Raw genomic sequence first — 17,378 nt, 5'->3', positions numbered from 1 at the left:
AGGTAGAGGTGATTCCGAAGGGTAGGCGTGGCCGTGGCATACCATCCTCCGCGAGGGGGTGCGGAGGGGTGGAATCGAGAGGAAAGGGTGGCTCGTGGTACGCTCCCGTTGGCTGTGGCCCACCCTCCACCACCACGTGGAGCCGGGCAACGCCGCTGGTGGACGCCGCTATAGAGGTAGAGGCTGGAAAACCGTGTAAGAAAAAGCCGGGGAACCACCGTCGATGCTACCACTACTACTACTACCACCACCACCACCACCCCCAGATCCCCACCCCCGCAACCCTGTTTTCACGACCCTTCGCCGCTAGTAGACGATTCTACTTAAGCCCCCGAATAGGTTCTCGACTACTTCATCCCCCCTCCACGCTCGCCGCTGCCGTTCTCCTTCGCTTTTTCTTCTTTCTTCCTCGACTATTGTTATTTTCCCCGTGTTTCGATGACCTGTTAGGAAACGCGGCGAGAGTCGACGGCCCGATTATTATCACGTCGAACACTCCCTGTGATTTTCTCCCCGCTCCCTTTATCCCTCCGGAGGATTCGATGTCTTCGACGTGATCGTTCAAGATCCGTGCGCGTTGTCCGGTCAGGAAATGCGAGAACATAGGTTCCGACGGACAAGTGGAGACCGCGAACGACGCTCGTTAATTTAATTAACCCTCGCGACATTTCCGGAGAGGACGACAACGGCCGATTTCAGGCTGACGGATACGGCGCGTGGCTGCGCGCGACGATATGGGGGACAGAAACCACTTTTCGAGGTCCGAGGCGTTCGTGACTACTTGTCACGAGTAAGGTAATGAAAAATAGCTAAGAATACACATTTCCTCTTCCAATAATTTTCATAAGTCGAGAATATTGTAACAACATTTATAAATTCTTCACAGTTTTATTTTTCAGTCATTCGTTTTACTATGAATGCATAAAATTATCATCGACTTATTTAAATGATTAAAGGGACAGTACCTTGTAAATAACACGGGAAATTTTTATTTCGTACAAAAATCTGCAGTCCACTGATAACTGATTGTACAAAGCAAGAGGAACGATGGTGTGAATGGATGAATGGACGAGGTCCGCCGCGCCTTAACCAGCACATAATTAAATCAACCGGGCATTATTCTAATTTCCCGGGCGCATCGGACCGAACTCTTCGACGTTGAATCGCTTAAAAAGGTGGTTCCGCTAATTACATTATCGCCGTCGGCGCATTGCCGGTTCCATAAAATCGATAGAACCACGATAGCCGTCTAGAAGATTGCCGGTGGACGATCGCCAAGTCGAGACCCCCCCCCCCCTTCCGATTATTATTAATATTATTATTATTATAACGGCGAGGATCGTTCTCGGGTTGCGTAATCGGTCGGATCATTAAAAGCGGCGGTTCCGTGGCGGTGTGTAGCAAAGTGGCCGGGCGGAGGAGCGTTGGCGGTGTAATTATACCAGCAAGAAAATCGCATTGCGCGAAACGATCTCGTACAACACGTACACGCACACAGCGCCACGGAGGGTGGTGCGGCTCGGCGGGGCCGATAGAGGCGTCTCTCGTTATACGAGACCGCACACCGACGAAAACAATACACGCACGCCGCGCGTGGATGGTAGTGAGAGATAATAATGTTGATAAGGGTGTAGAGAGAACCGCTCGGCGATCCCCTACTCGCGACAAGAGAACGAATAAAAGAGCGCAAAGGACGTAGCAAGAATATACAGGCCGGCCGCGGCGTGGGTGAGGGGTAGCAAACGGTGGGAGAGTATGACGAGGAGGAGATGGTGGAGAAAGGGGAGGAGAAGGCGAATAAGAAGAAGAAGAAAGACAGAGGGTGGAAGGAGTGAGAGATCGATGTGGACGAAAGAAAGAGGGACGGAGAGGGTGAAAACGCATCGCGCGGACGATGGGGGGTGAGTGGGCGTGGCCCCGGACTACCCTCGAAGCGAGCGATTGGACGGTCCGTTGGTCGGCTCCGTCAAATAAAATCCAATCGTTAGGAGCAAAGGAATGCGAATCTCCTAGCTTTTTTCATCCGCCGAGTCGACTCGCCTTGCCTCTCCCCTCTTCTAGGCTCGAGCTTTTCCACCCTACTCTCTCCTTCTTCGGATCCGTGCCTACCCGCCTCCCGTTCACCTTTAAACGGGGGTGCGCGCAGCGCCGTTTGATGGGAGTATGATTTTATTACGGCATTACCGAGCGAGCCAAACCCCGAATTGCTCGGCTTATAGTCTGTATTATCTCACCTAAGAGGGTAACGGAGGGGAGAGGGGATAGAGGGCAGACGCCGCCACCGTTCCAAGGGGAGGAACTCCGCTAGGGGTAGGGGGACGGGTACAGAGTAACACACTCCTTCCTCCCCCTCCTCCCGCCGACCAACCTCTCCTACCCCCTCCTTCGTCACCCCCTTTCTATGTACACACATAAGCCCTGTTGCCTATACGTTGAAGGGGGCTGTTTCGTGAATCCCTGCTCCGGGAGGGGGCAAGTGAGCTAGGTATATGCCTTTGTCGGCTTTCATTCGAGGGTTGCACGCTCTCACGTTGCGCTGCCGCCGACGAGCACCCCTTCTCGGTTTCTCTCTCTCTCTCTCTCTCTCTCTCTCTCTCTCTCTCTCTCTTTTTCACCCTCTCTCTCTCTCTCTCTCTTGCTCCTGTTCGGCCCGCGTTCTCCCTCTCTCGCCCTCTCTTTCTGTCTCTCCGCACGCTCGCGTGCACGCCAGTTGACATTCCGCTGCCGAAATCGCACGTTCCTTCCCGGCGTGCCGTTTCGTTGACAGTTTCCGCCAGTAGTTCCTTGCGCGGTTGCGTGAAATGTCCCGCGTGCTCGGTCGCCCCGCGAGTTTGTTTCAGTGACCGAACCGCACGACTCCATCTCGCTCTGTGTGAAACGATCGATCCTCCGCTCACCGTTTTCATAGTTATCGTGTCCGGTGGCGAGTACCAACGAGCACACGTGTGCGAATGGAGCCCGGGGACCGTTGTGATCATTGTTCCGACATCGTCCGTCCTGTGACCAGTCGTGTTTTACCGATACCGAGGCGCGCGTAGTTCGTAGACGTCCGCAACTACCCAGGCGGAGAACCGTTGAAATTGTGTCACGCGTTTGGTCGAACGGTAACACGTGCCCGAGGAAGAGAGATCAGCCGGTTCAGTGCGCACGATCTTCTAAACGCTGTCGGCAAATGGAATCGGTGACCGAGAGTTCCTGACTTGTGGATGTTGCACACTCTCCTCGAGACTTCTGACTTGGTACGCTGAGTGACGAGGAGGGATCACTGTGCTCGCCGGGAGATCGAGAGGAGAAAGATCATAGAGCGGGGGGAGGGGTAAAACAAGGGGCCGTGATATGTTCCCTTCGTCAGCGGCGATGCTGAAGAATCTGCAACAGAGTGCAATGACCTCGCCCTTCTTGATGGAGAACCTGCTCCAGAGCAAGGCGTCGCCCGGCGCTGATCTAACCAGCCTGACCTTGAACTGGGCGGCCAGTTTGATGGCGAGACAGCGCGAAAGAGAGTGCGAGGCTAACCTGAGGATTTCCCGGGAGAAGATGTCGCCGAACGGGGGCCAGGATCAGCAGCTGGATCAGAGATCGTCGGCCGGCGCACGTGGCGTCGATCGACAAAACCCGATGATCGATTGTCGGGATCATCAGAGGGCCAGTGGCAGGATCGATCGTCAGAACGATCGGATGCAGATCCTGCGCGACAAGGATGGGATGGAACGGGGACAGATCGCGTACGTGGACGTGGAGAACGAGAGGATCGACGGCCACGTGTTCGTCGATCGTCTGTGCGCGATGGAGAGGCTCTGCAACGAGAGGATCGAGAATAGATCAAACTCCGGCATGGACTCGTGCAACTCGAACAACGACGAGGATCCCGCCGGCAACGAGATCGAGGCCGGTCTCCACGGGGACAGAGAGAAGGAGGACGGCGTTCTTGGCGGCGAACACGTCACGATATTACAGCCGGACAGACGGTACGACCTTGGATGCAGAAACGTCATGCACACGTCCGACGAGATGACGATCCAAGGGGAGAGAGAGGTGGCGGTCGAGCGTGTCGTCGACAGGATAGGCGAGAGAACGACCGCCTCCTGCTCCTGCGGCGACGAGCAGTGCTTAGGACCCGCATGCAGGACCATCCAGGAGAAGGAGAAGCCGCAGCTCAAGTTCAGCGTCAACGCTATCCTCGGCGGCAATCATGACAGGCGACCGCATTCTGGTAATTGTTCAGTTCACTTCGCAGCCACGTGTGCTCGACTTCCTAACGAGCTACCCGGAAGGGTCTCTCGCGGAAAAGCATTCCGATCGAGTTCGACTACCGGTTGGTCAACCGAGTCGCTTCACAGTGGGTCGTCTCGATAAAACAGAGGGAACTAATCCCCAAATTTTCATGTCACGAGACTGGTCGAAATCAGGTCTTTTTCTTTCTAACGTAACAACTGTTTGTTTCATTTAATCGCCGGAAACGAAGATCTTGATATTCCGGGTCAAAATTGACCCAGGCCCGCCGTCGGGAGCATCAGTTTTCCTTTGTTGTTGCGAATTAAATGTCTGGACTCATCTCACCACTTTTCATTGTCTCTCCCCTGTTCTTCTATTTTATAGCGAACATCTCGTCATGAACACTTTCTGTTAGGGGTAGTAAAATCTGATTCGTGGTAAAGACGATACAGTCACGTCAGAGATTGAAGATCATACATGAAAAATTGCTTGACTCGTCTTTTAAAGAATGATCGAGATAAATCTTTATCATGTCATATTAAAATTGTGTTTTGTTGTATCGTTTATACGAGGACACATTCAAACATTTTCTAAATTAAAAATATCATTATTATCCGTATTCTATCAGATAATTATTTATATTAATTCATACATATTGTTATTATTCATACATTATATATATTATATTAAAACCGTGGTATTAAACCAGAGAAAAAGTAAGTTTTCATTTCGAGAACAAGTGAAACGACTTCGTTCATTGAAGAAGTACAGATTCATCGTGGAAGCTTCATTCATGATGTATGTACGTCTAAAGTGAAGATGTGAAAATTCGCCTTCACAATAGGCCGGAATTTCGAATTGACGACCGCGTCAGAAGAATGTTAGTCATGCGACAGCATTTAGAGTGTTGAAACAAAGCTCACCACAAATCAGTGTCGCTAGCAGACTTCTGTCGTCGGTCCCTAAATCTCATCCGCACACCCTCAAGACGAGTCGCAGCGTGCGTGCGGGGTGGAGCAGGACGTCAGCTGGTCCGCCACTTACCTTCACCCCAATATTAAGCCCTTACGATTGGTGCCTATAATATTAGACAAGCGGCAGGATCCAATGATGTATTACCGTGCCTCTTATCGCGTTTCCTTATTCACTGTAATTCCGCCGGGCGACGAACACGAAATTGGGCGAACCATTTACCGAACGTTTCGCTTTATAGCTACGACCGAATTACAGGCCCATTCGAGACACGTTGTCCAATTGTCTGCTACAGCGAGTACATAGGTTTCTTCGCGAAATTTCCATGATTAATATTATCCCAGGAAAGCTGGAGAATTTGATATTGCAAGAAAACGAGTGGAATCGTTTGCATATGTTCCCGTACAATCGGAACATAATTGAATGTCTTCTCTGAGGTCTTGGCTGTCACTCGTTTTCAATTGAAATTTGTTGTTTTGCATAACAGATCTGCAATGTTCTATCGACTTTTGTGTTCACATTGAAATCGTATTAACGAGCTCTTCTTCGGTTTCTTCGTTGTTTTTTCAAAATAGTTCGACTGGATCGTTAAATCACTGTCTGTGACAAGCAGGATTTACGATCGCAGAAAATTGAGTCTTTAATTACGGTTTACAAGGGAGAGTTTGCGTTCCGAGGTGAAAGAAATTACATTAAAATTGTTATAATAGACAATGACAATGTAAATGACTAGACTGCGAGAACCTTTACGCATTTATAGGAAAATTGAGTAGATGAAATTCAAAATTGTTGGAAAATTAAAAAAATTGAAGATGTCAATTCTCCTCCATTAAAATCAGTAAATAAAGAAATAACATCCAATTTGATTTCTATTTCTTGCGATCGATGCTATAAGTGACTATTTGTATCGAATAATAATCAATAGACTGCGGATCTTTATGCAGAATAAAAAATGTTGATATTGATTGCAGGAGGAGCCAAATAAAAATTGTATTCTTCTTTTAATTATCCTATTAAGCTGAAACTAATACATTGATGTTCTCATATATTTTTAACATATTCACTGCTTTCAATTGTACGTACCCGTTTTTGTCATAAATGTATAAAATCCGCAGTCTAATAATCAGATAGGTTGATATCAACAAAATAAGGTACACTTCAATTGATTAACAGTTTCACCCGGATTACTCAGATTACTCAACTTTCAACCTAGAAGCGTATCTTGAAGCTTGTCCTCACACGTCTCGCGATTTTGAATAGCAAAAAATTCTCGATCTATCGTTTCCACAGCATCCCCCTTTGGCTCACGTTCCCAAACAGTCCCCCATGCACCGAATCTCACTCCTTCCACCAATTTCCGAAAGAAAAAGCTGCGGTATCGCGACCACTTCAATGTACATCAACCGTGCGATCTCTTGGACTTGCATCCCCATCGTTCTTTTTTTTTCACCACCCCACTTTCTGCACCGCTAACGAGTGATTGACACGAGTCGATAAAGTTCATGCACGTACGATAAATACATGAACGTAACGCAGACCACGCGAGAGAAAGAGAGACAATTCCGTGACGCGGCGGGGCGGAGAGGGAGAGGGATGAACAGAAAAAGAGAGACGAAGACGGATAGAGAGAGAGAGAGAGAGAGAGAGAGACTGAAAAGAGAGGAGCGCGAGATGGTCCGTCAGAGGATGAAGGTAGATAGGTGGAGAGGCAAATGTTGCATTTAACATTGGCGGATTGCATGCACGCATCGGTAGAAGAAGAACGTTGTCAAGTACCGAGAGTGAGAGAAAGAGAGAAAGAGGGGGGGGTGGCAGGAGGTGGTTTTGAGGGTGGGATAGCGATGGTAGCGAGTAGTCGGGGAAATTTGGTGCGCTCGAAATACGGGGGGTGGGGTTTCATGCATTTGTCGGATAGCGGATGCATTGACCGTGCCACGTGCATGTGTTACATCCCTCCCCCCCTGTCCCCCTCCCTATCACACACCCCCCGCCTCTTGTGTGAATCCATCGCCGCCGATAGACCCTCCAGCGTCCATGAGCTGTCCTCCCCTTCCGCCCTCGCTGCCCCCCCTCCCCCGCAACACCCCGTGGAAAAACCCATCCCATCGTACTATCGTTCGCTCCGGTCGGTTTGTACGTCATGTCGAAATGTTGTGAAATAATTGCGCGAAAAAGTGATTGGCAACAAACTCGAAATTCATCGACGGACACGAACGAATGCGTGGGCAGCGCCGGGAGCGGCGGCGAACAGGGGGACGGTGAGCGAAGCCTGTAGTGGATGGGCGTTTGACGGGAGAGCGACGTTAAATTTCGAATAGCATTTTCGCCAATCGTTGTGCGATTTACCAGGCTCTCGCACTCTTTCCGTGCCCCTCTCTTTCGCTCTCTCCCGCGCTCTCTTTCCTGCGTTCTCTGTCGACGATCGGTTGCGATCGTTCCTCTTCAATGCCACGCTCTCGCGTTCGTCCGCCTCGTTGTTCCCCGTTGTTTGTCGCTATTATTGATATTTTTCGATAGCGAGCGCGACGCCACGCGTAACCCGTGTACGCGGACCGTCGAAACCCGTGTTCCCGCGTGATATCGTTCCCTGTTTTATTTGCTTCTTGCGTTTCTTCCAACGGGAGATGATAACTGAATTTACTCTGCTTTCTATTCCAATCTCTGTCCATCTGTTGGATTGTCGAAAATGTGTTTTTCTTGTCGGGTAAGATTGAAGTTCAGTAGACGAAACTGGTAGTTGAACATTTTTACCACTTGAGCTATCCCGGAAATGATTGAAAACTGAAATGTGGAAAAATAGGAGAGCTAGGTCGATATTTTGTTCAAAATAAAGAGGTTTTATTTATTGCGGCTGCGCAGAAAACAATACAAGGGGTTCAAAATCACCGATTAAAAATGTCCCTGAAAATTGTTGGTTTTCAAAAGTGTTGTAAGACTTCTCCCGGCAAAAGATCCTGTCGACGGTAAAAGTAACAGGATCCAACCATCCTCGAGTCTCCGCGTTATCCTCGAGGAACGAGCGCGAATTACCATAAGCGAAAACGAACCGGCATACCCAATTTGCTCGCCAGTGAAGCTCGAAAGCCGTCGAAACATCTCATCTCCGCCGACGATCGGAGTAGCGTGCTAGGTGAACGCGTCGTTTCCTGCCGCGCATAAATCGTTCGACTCCCCATTCACGGGGAAACCTGCATCGGTGTCTACTTAATAATGCATCAAATACTCTAATCCCAAAGAATAACCACCGATATGTTGTATCGCGACCGCGTTGGATCACAGGCTGGGGGATCAGGGAGGGTCTTTAAGCCCGGGCATTAAAAACGGGAAAGGAAAAAAAAAACCGCGCAGACCGCTACAACTGTAACAACACGCGGCCTGTTCCGGATACTTTCGACGAGCCAGGGGTTTAATCTTCGGTGCAAGAGAGAGGGAGAGAGAGAGAGAGAGAGAGAGAGAGACACCGCGGAAAAGGGAGTCGAAGGAGGTGGAGCAGCTTAAAAAACGATTCCCATTCAGTGTTTCCGTTGGGGGTTAAGCCGTTATTAGTTGGCCCAGGGCTTGCGATGCTTGCCGGGTCGCTCCTCTTATTGGCTGGCTACGAAAACAACGATAAAAGGCGATGAGTATTTTATGGGGTACGCCGACACAATAGGACCTCGTGTATGGGCCATTGTTCGAGCATTGTCTGGCCGAACGCAAGGCAATCCTCTCTCTGTTCTTCTCTCTCCCTCTCTCTCTTTATCTTTCTCCTCTTCCACGTTCCAGTCTGGCTTCTTGGTCCTTGTAAACCCGGAGACCCTCCATTATTTTAGTATTTTCCAAACACGTCACTTTCTGCCCCGGCCGAATGGGCGTGGCGGCTCGAGAAGGGATCAAGAAAAACTATGTTAAAAATTATCCGAGTGTGTCAACCCCTCTTTGGCGCTGTCGATGCGTGTAAACGATTGCCTGGTTAGTTTCGTAGCCCTGTGGGCCTATTAACTTGAGTTTATCACTTGAGAGGCTGAGTGATTTGGGAATGGGAGCTGGGGTGAAGCAGATAAGGGATCATCGAGTCTTGTGGGTTCACGATCGAGGTCCCGTCCTAGGGGAGACAGTTAAATAAATTTTATGCGTGTCTTCGACGTCGTTGATACTGTAATAGTCAGACTGTAGATCTTTATGCAAAACAGGAAATGTGCAAGTAAATTATAGGCAACAGAACTTGCTGAATTCTTCGAAAAATCATATCGCCAAAGTTGCGCTGCGATTCCAATGAGATAATAAAAACAATTTAACTTCCAATTGCCTCTAGCATGGAGGCGCAGTAGATAAAAACGGGCACACAGCTCTATTAAATGAAACCCCAAACCATTGTAAAAGAGGATGCGCTATTCATCGCCGGGACCTGTACAATGATTCGATGTGATCGTGTCACGCGTGGTAGACGGATTCCAAACCACGGAAGATTAAATATAACCAAGGTGTTCTCACGCACCGAATATCCGAGTATTTACTCTGGAGGTGTTGAAGCGTGCGTCAACAAGAGGTCGGGCTCCGCCCGGAGCTGTTGAGGAGGGTTCAGTCGGGGGTGTCAGCTCGAATTATGCATCGCAAGGAATACAACGATCTGAGCGTTCTGTCGTGCGAAAATCCGGAACCTTTGGCACCTCACGGCAAGCCGGTCCCTATGAAACGCGACCGGTTTACAACAAATTAAGCATTCTGCAAAATCGTTTCTCGATACACCTTCGAATAAGCTGTACCTTACGATTTAAGAGCTGCCGCCCTTTCTAAAAAATCAGAAAATTGTTACCAGTGAGCGTACACTGCCTTTTCAGCAGTTAAAATTATTTTGACACGAAATTATAAAGTGGAGAAGAGATGTTGTAATTATCTTGTGGTTTGTTGACGAGCTTCTGTTAATGGATTAAATGCGTTGATCTGTTACAGAGAATTTTCAAAGTCTTCCACCAGAGGCGATACCAGCGTTCCTCCAAAATTTGCACAATTCAGCGAGTTACAATATAGCGAAACCCATCGCGAGACCAGCGGCTTATCATCCGTACCACAGGCCGAATCATCAACCACCTCAGCGTCATTTACCACCGAACGCGCAGCACACGCTCCAACAGTTGTTCTATAGGGGACCTTATCTAACCGGTAAGTACTAAATAATCCTCAATCACAGAACTAAACCCACAAACCGTGCACGCACAGTCAACTCTATTAAAACGTCAATTTCTGTCGCCATTCGACGAAACAAATATTTCTTCGCGCGACACCACGCTCGACGAAATAATTCATGTACAAAGCAGTCGAAATCCGTTCGTTAATGTGACTGCTTTATTCGTTAAAAGGTAATGTAACGAACATCCAATAGAAATCGCATAGTCACTGATCCGTGCGATTTGGTCGCGAGCAGGCGTCAAAGCGCGAATATAAAACAGATGAGGGTGGAGTAGGCGTGAAGAGAACGGGTAATTTTCGTTGAAAATGTTCGTCATTATTATTTCGGGTTCGGGACCAGAGGGAAAAGTTAATAAACAAGCCGGACGTTAGGCGGAAACACGGTCTCGATGAACATTTAAAACCGAAACTTCCGCACATGGCGCCAAACCGTATGAACGCGGGCACGTGCACGGAGGGCACCGGTTTATCGAATATCTTGTTATAGGTAGGCTCGTACGGGACATGGAGTGCATATGAAGTGCAGTGAAAGCACTACCATATTATGTACATGCACCGCCACAAGCAAAATGCACGCATGCAACAAGTGCGTGCAAATATCATCGGCGCAGATAATACCGTCATGCTCAGCTTGGCAATATTGTGCAGATACGATCTAGAGATTCAATTGCCCGTTCGTTATTAGATGACTTTGATTCAATTACCGGCCGTGTAGCCTCGGCTCTTTGATATACGACCAATAAATTTCGCATTCGTTTTTTCGCCGAGCCCGGACCGTTGCATAGCGTCGCGTCGATTCGACGAGCATCCCGTGCTTTCTTTATAGTTTAATTTTTCTGTAACACGGTCACTGCAACTTGTAACGTGCCGTTAGACTCGTTTCTAGGATTGCAAGGGTGCGGGATGTGCCTTCTGATTTCTTGATAATGCAAAGATGGGATTTTCAGTAGTCAAAAACGCTAGATAAAACATCAATCTAGGCCACGATCGTCCTCGGAAGTCCTATTTTTACGTTTACGAGGCGTATTTTGCAGTACCTATGAAAATAGCTACATGCGCAGTTGTATGCTCCCGAATAATGCAAATTACGATGCCGAATAATGCAAATTACGCCTCGTAAACGAAAAAATAGGACTTTTGAGGGCGATAGCGCCCTAGATCGATCTTTTATCTAGCGTTTTTGACTACTGAAAAACTCCATTTTTGTATTATCGAGAAATGAGAACGCGAATCTCGCACCCTTGCAATCCTGGCAAAAGGAGTCTACTCCTTTAATGAGTTAGACACGTTTCTAGGATTGCAAGGATGCGGGATGCGCCTTCTGATTTCTTGATGTGTTTCAGTAGTCAAAAACGCTACATAAAACATCAATGTAGGTCGCAATCGCCCTCGAAAGTCTATTTTTACGTTTACGAGGTGTAATTTGCATTATTCGGCAGCGTGTAGCTATGAAAATAGCTACATGCGCAGTTGTATGCTTCCGAATAATGCAAATTACGCCTCGTAAAGGAAAAAATTGGACTTTTGAGGGCGATAGCGCCCTAGATCGATCTTTTATCTAGCGTTTTTGACTACTGACAAACTCAATTTTTGTATTATCGAGAAATGAGAACGCGTATCTCTTACCCTTGCGATCCTGGAAAAAGGAGTTTACTCCCTTAAGGTTTTAGACTCGTTTCTAGGATTGCAATTCTTGCATGTTTGAAGATGCAAAGAGGGGGTTTTTCAGTAGTCAAAGACGCTACATAAAAGATCAATCCAGGCCGCAATCGCCCTTGAAAGTCTATTTTTACGTTTACGATGCGTAATTTGCATTATTGGGAAGCATAAAGCTGCGCATGCACTGTCCAGAGAAAGAGTGTAAACTAGCGGGACGGGAACGGGGTTAAAGTAACGCAAAGGCATTCTGAATGGTCGGGCTTCTTTCTCCGTTCCCGTCCCACTAGTTTACACTCTTTCTTTGGACAGTAGCTATTTCCATACAGCTACGACAGCTACATGCTTCCGAATAGTGCAAAATATGCCTCATGAACGTAAAAGTAGGACTGTTGAGGGCGATTGCGGCCTAGATTGATCTTTTATCTAGCGCTTTTGACTACTGAAAAACCCCATCTTTACATTATCGAGAAATAAGAACGCGCATCCCACACCCTTGCAATTCTGGAAACGAGAGTACACCCCCTTAAACCAAGTTTCAAGGATTCTTTAACACCAGGTTTACGGGACCCGTCAAAATGACGGGTTCTAATATTTTTAATTTGCGATTATTAAGTGGAACCTCGGTGTACGTCTGCTTCGGAGTATGTCCAATTCGGAATACGTCCTGTTTGGGGACGTAACAAATTTTGCTCGGTATACGACTTCTGTTCGGTATACGACATCAATTTTTTGTGTGAATTTTGCGTCGTTTTTAAATAATCATCTCGGAGGAAGAATTAAATTAATAATCAATTATATTCGGAGTTGATGTATTATGAACTGACTGAATGTAATGGAATTACTGACGAGCAGACTGCGGATCTTTATGCATTTATGAAGATATTGGTTGGGCGAAATATAAAACAGTAAAAGATTTAAGCAATTCAAGAATGTCGTAATGTTGCTTTTAATGTAACAACGTCTTCAAAGGATGAAATCAATTTTTATGTTATTCCTGCTTTCCACAATCAATGCAAAAAACATTTTTATTTTGCATAAAGATCCGCAGAGAGAGAGAGAGAGAGAGATGAAAGAAAATGATCAGTCGATTGAGTGTTTCTTTTCGTATTTTAGCATTAAGCAGAGTTCAAATTGAAAAATCTATAACAAAATCTCATTTTTTACTTCTGTGTTTAAACAGTGCTTAAATTATTTTACAAACCCATTAATGTAGGCATAATATCAATAGGAGATTTTTTTTTACATGAGAACGGATTAATCATTTTTACATTACTTCTTATGGGAAAGGTTGGTTTGGTATAAGTCCAAACATCAGGAACGGATTAAGGTCGTACACCGTGGTTCCACTGTATTTACTGAAAAATGGCCAAAAATTTGGGTAAACGCATACTTGTTATATTCATAAAATAATGCGAACTAGTTATTTCTACAGCTTCGTAAACCTAGTGTTAATGTGCAAGATTTTCTGCTTAACGTCTACGTTCTAAAAGAAGTTGTGTGATGGTCAGTTGCTGGTTCCGGGACCGGAGGCCATCATCCAGGTGCTCCAGGCGGAGGAACAACGTTCCCAGGTGCGATCCAAGGTGGTCTAGGTGATTTTGCGGGCACAGGCTTGGTGTTTCCATGGGCGACGAACGCACGAGGCAAACCTCGCAGAGGGATGATGCGAAGGGCAGTCTTCTCTGACCTTCAGAGGCGCGGACTTGAGAAGAGGTTTCAGATACAGAAGTACATCAGCAAGCCGGACCGTAAGAAACTCGCTGAGAAACTCGGCCTCAAGGATTCGCAGGTAAGCAATTCTCTTTCTCCCTGTCAGAAAAGTGGTGTCTTCTTCCTGGCGTTTTCTCATACGTTGTTGCAATTATACGTTCGTCGGATTCTCACTTCCAACTTGCACCATCTCTTATTCAGAAATCTTTCTATAATACGTAGAATATTTTCTGAGCAGTAATTTTCTTCTAATAAAATCTGTAGAATCAGAGGTGAATTTTTCTAACACGTTAATAATTTTTTATTGGTCACAAAATCGTCATTCCGTTGCTCAGTTTCTGGCGAATTAATTAAACGAACAGCCACTGCGTTGGGAACGATGTTTATTTATCGCTAGTAATTTCTTGCACGCGATGTCGTATTTAAAGCTTGCTATACGGACAATAACAATGTTTATGTCAATGTCGACCATGTTGACATAAACAAGTAATTGGAAGAAGTGTGTCTACTAAAACCGGTGTTGCTACATAATCATGGGGTGTAGAATATGTCCATCAATTCCGTAACATTAATTTAGGATCGCCCACTATAATGGTTATACAAGATAATGGTATCGAATATGTCACATTCAGGTAATCTTTCGCGTATTATAATGCGCGCAGGCGTGCCACGGTCAAGCGGTTGCCCGATAACCGTGTGAAGGGTTAGCGTAATGCTCGATACCTCGTTAAACGATCTTAACAGCGCATTAATTTCTAATTTAGCCGTGTTGCATGCTTCTTTGCCGTCGGAGTTCGGTTTAGTAATTATCAGCAAATTACACCGCTAATTATTATTCATAGTTGGACGCTGTAAAGTCGCGCGAGTTTGCCATTCCCCAATTCGAAAACATTCGACCGGGCAATGATCGAACACGCTTGTACACGTTTCTTTTTTTTCCCTGAACAAATTCGTTCGATTTACTTTCTGTTTAATTAACGCCGTGAATTATGCCGTTTAATTCATGCTAATAGCCCCGCATAATCGGGGAATTAATTCGTGCGAGACGGGAGAGAAGGTAGCCGCAGAATATATGGTGCTTAATGACCTTATTAGGGCACTAATTGTCGCTTTAACGAAGTATGAAACCCTCTGCTCCCAACGGAGAGCATTTAATTAACCGACGGAGCTCTGCTGCTCTCTCATGATTCTATTCAACGGATTGATAGAGACTAATGCTCGGGACTCGAATGAACCGACAGCAACTGGATACAGCAGCGACTGAATTAGTGCTACGGTTGCAGATGGAAAAATCACGGAAGACCGATCTGCTGGTTTTATCATTTATTCAAATAGCTCGAGTCGAGAAATTAATCGAACGTTGACAAGACTTGATCTCTTTGCTGTCCGTACAATTTTCTTCGTCGACGAGCCATTTACTTTCTTTTTTTGCAACAAACTGACAATTCATGCAAATTGCAAGTACCTTTCTTCTCGACAAGAATAAACTTCTTTTTATTCTTGTTCTATCCTTTTTATTTTTGTTCTTGATAAGAGAATTGATCTTTTTGAGAACTGAGACTTCCCGACTGAGATTTTTAAAGGACAATGAAGAAAATAAACATTTTTTGAAAAGAATTAGTAACAACTGATAGTATTTCTATTTTTAGTAAATTAACAATACCGTGTAAATTCGGTGTACCATTGTTACTAGGTGTTTCACTTTTCAACAATCTTTAGATTGTTTAGTTTAGATTGCTCGTTAGCGCCTACATATAATGTATTTTTCGCGACAATTGGCAAAAGCGTTTCTCGCGCGGTGTTCGACGGTAATCGGCAAACTATGCTCATGAAATCAAATGAAACTAACTTACAGTGCCATTTTCTGGGCATCGTTTAGTTTCATTAGCGTCGCCGCAGTGGAGCCGGTCTGCTAGCGACGGCGTCGGGACGTCCGTGTATACACGCGCGGCCGTGTGAGTACACGTGTGCAGCTAATGAACTGGCATCGTCCGATTAACCCCAAACCGGGGGTATTATATGCTCCTAACTCCATGTACACCTACGCCACGGCTCTTTCTCCTATGTACATACGTCGACGCTAAACGACGATATCTCTCGTGACCGTGCCTGTTCAGCCTTTTCGCTTGCCAAACGATGGGAGATCGCCGAAGCAATCGTCTAATTATACTAAAACAACCGTAGAAAGAGCAAACTCGCCATTATATCGATGTAACTTGAATTTTTAGACAACTAACAAATAATCCCGAAAATGTGAACGAGTCCTGTCAATCCAACTCAATTGTTTTATGCGTGGATACTGAAAATGACAGTACAAAGAACAAATTCAACATTATCGATGTAGCTTGGATTGTTAGACAACTAACGAACAAACCCGGCATTTTTATGAAGAAAATGTGGACGAGTCCTGTCAATTTAATTCAATTATTGTGTGCGTAGATACTTAAAATGACAGTAGAAAGAACAAATTCAACATTATCGATGTAGCTTGGATTGTTAGACAACTAACGAACAAAACCGGGATTTTTATGAAGAAAATATGAACGAGTCCTGTTAATTCTATTCAATTATTTTATGATTGGATACTTAAAATGACAGTAAAAGGAACAAACTCACCATTAGAGATATAACCTGAATTTTTAGACAACTAACAAATAAACCCAGAATTTTTATAAAGAAAATGTGAACGAGTCCTGTCAATTCAGCTCAATTATTTTATGTGTAGATACTTCTGGCGGTAGACTCGTTTCCAGGATTGCAAGGGTGCGGGATTCGCGTTCTCATTTTCTGATACTACAAAAATGGGGGTTTTCAGTAGCCAGAAACGCTAAATAAAAGATCGATCTAGGGCGCTATCGCCCTCAAAAGTGCTATTTTTTCGTTTACGAGGCGTAATTTGCGTTATTCCGAAGCATACAACTACGCATTAGCTATTTTCATAGCTACATGCTTCCGAATAATGCAAATTACACGTCGTAAACAAAAAAATAGGACTTTTGAGGGCGATGGCGCTCTAGTTCGATCTTTTATCTAGCGTTTCTGAGTACTGAAAACCCCCATTTTTGTATTATCGAGAAATGAGGACGCGAATCCCGCACCCTTGCAATTCCGGAAAAATGAGTCTACTCCCTTAAAATGACAGTAGAAAGAGCAAACTACTGACAAACAAACCCGGGATTTTTATGAAGAAAAATCCTGTCGATTCAACTAGATTATATCAGTATGCTTTTATCAAAAACGATAATCTTGTGTAAAATCGTCTTTCAATGGCTGCGCAGCAAGCGAAGTAAAACGTCTCGGTGACTCGTACTAGTACGCACAGTGATTACAAGTAAAACAGTGTTGAAACGACGAAGTAAGGGATCAATGGCGAGAACATCCTCCTAGAATTAACCAAGACCGCGCTCATTGCCCAAGAGTTACTGTTAAAACGCTTGTAGAAAACCGGCGTTATAAACGCGTTACGGTCTCGTCGGCTGAATCGTAACAACTTCGGGAATGACTTTTTAATTACTTCAGTTACCGTCGATAATGACTTCGAAAAGCGCGAACTCGTTCCGATGGAAACTTGGAGCGATTGCGAGGTACGGATTACTGTAATGATCTTACCCGGCATTTGCAATAGTGGTACCATCGTCGTTGTTGCGTGCGAG

At 45.7% G+C, this 17,378-nt stretch overlaps 1 protein-coding gene across 1 annotated transcript in view; it reads left to right on the top strand.

The window, feature by feature from the left end:
- Nucleotides 1-17,378, top strand: part of LOC143208128 (uncharacterized) — a 79,366-nt gene that overhangs the window by 37,583 nt on the left and 24,405 nt on the right. Inside the window, exons 1-3 of the mRNA XM_076422228.1 lie at nucleotides 2,600-4,213; nucleotides 10,120-10,329; nucleotides 13,524-13,804. Of these exons, the coding sequence (XP_076278343.1) occupies nucleotides 3,337-4,213; nucleotides 10,120-10,329; nucleotides 13,524-13,804 (1,368 nt within the window). The 5' untranslated portion in view covers nucleotides 2,600-3,336. Of the gene's footprint in view, nucleotides 4,214-10,119; nucleotides 10,330-13,523; nucleotides 13,805-17,378 lie in introns of the transcript that reaches the window.

Source organism: Lasioglossum baleicum, chromosome 4, assembly GCF_051020765.1.
Source record: "Lasioglossum baleicum chromosome 4, iyLasBale1, whole genome shotgun sequence".
Lineage (NCBI taxonomy): Eukaryota > Metazoa > Arthropoda > Insecta > Hymenoptera > Halictidae > Lasioglossum > Lasioglossum baleicum.
Note: the sequence above shows the minus strand (reverse complement) of the source record. Positions and strands in the feature narration are given on the sequence as shown.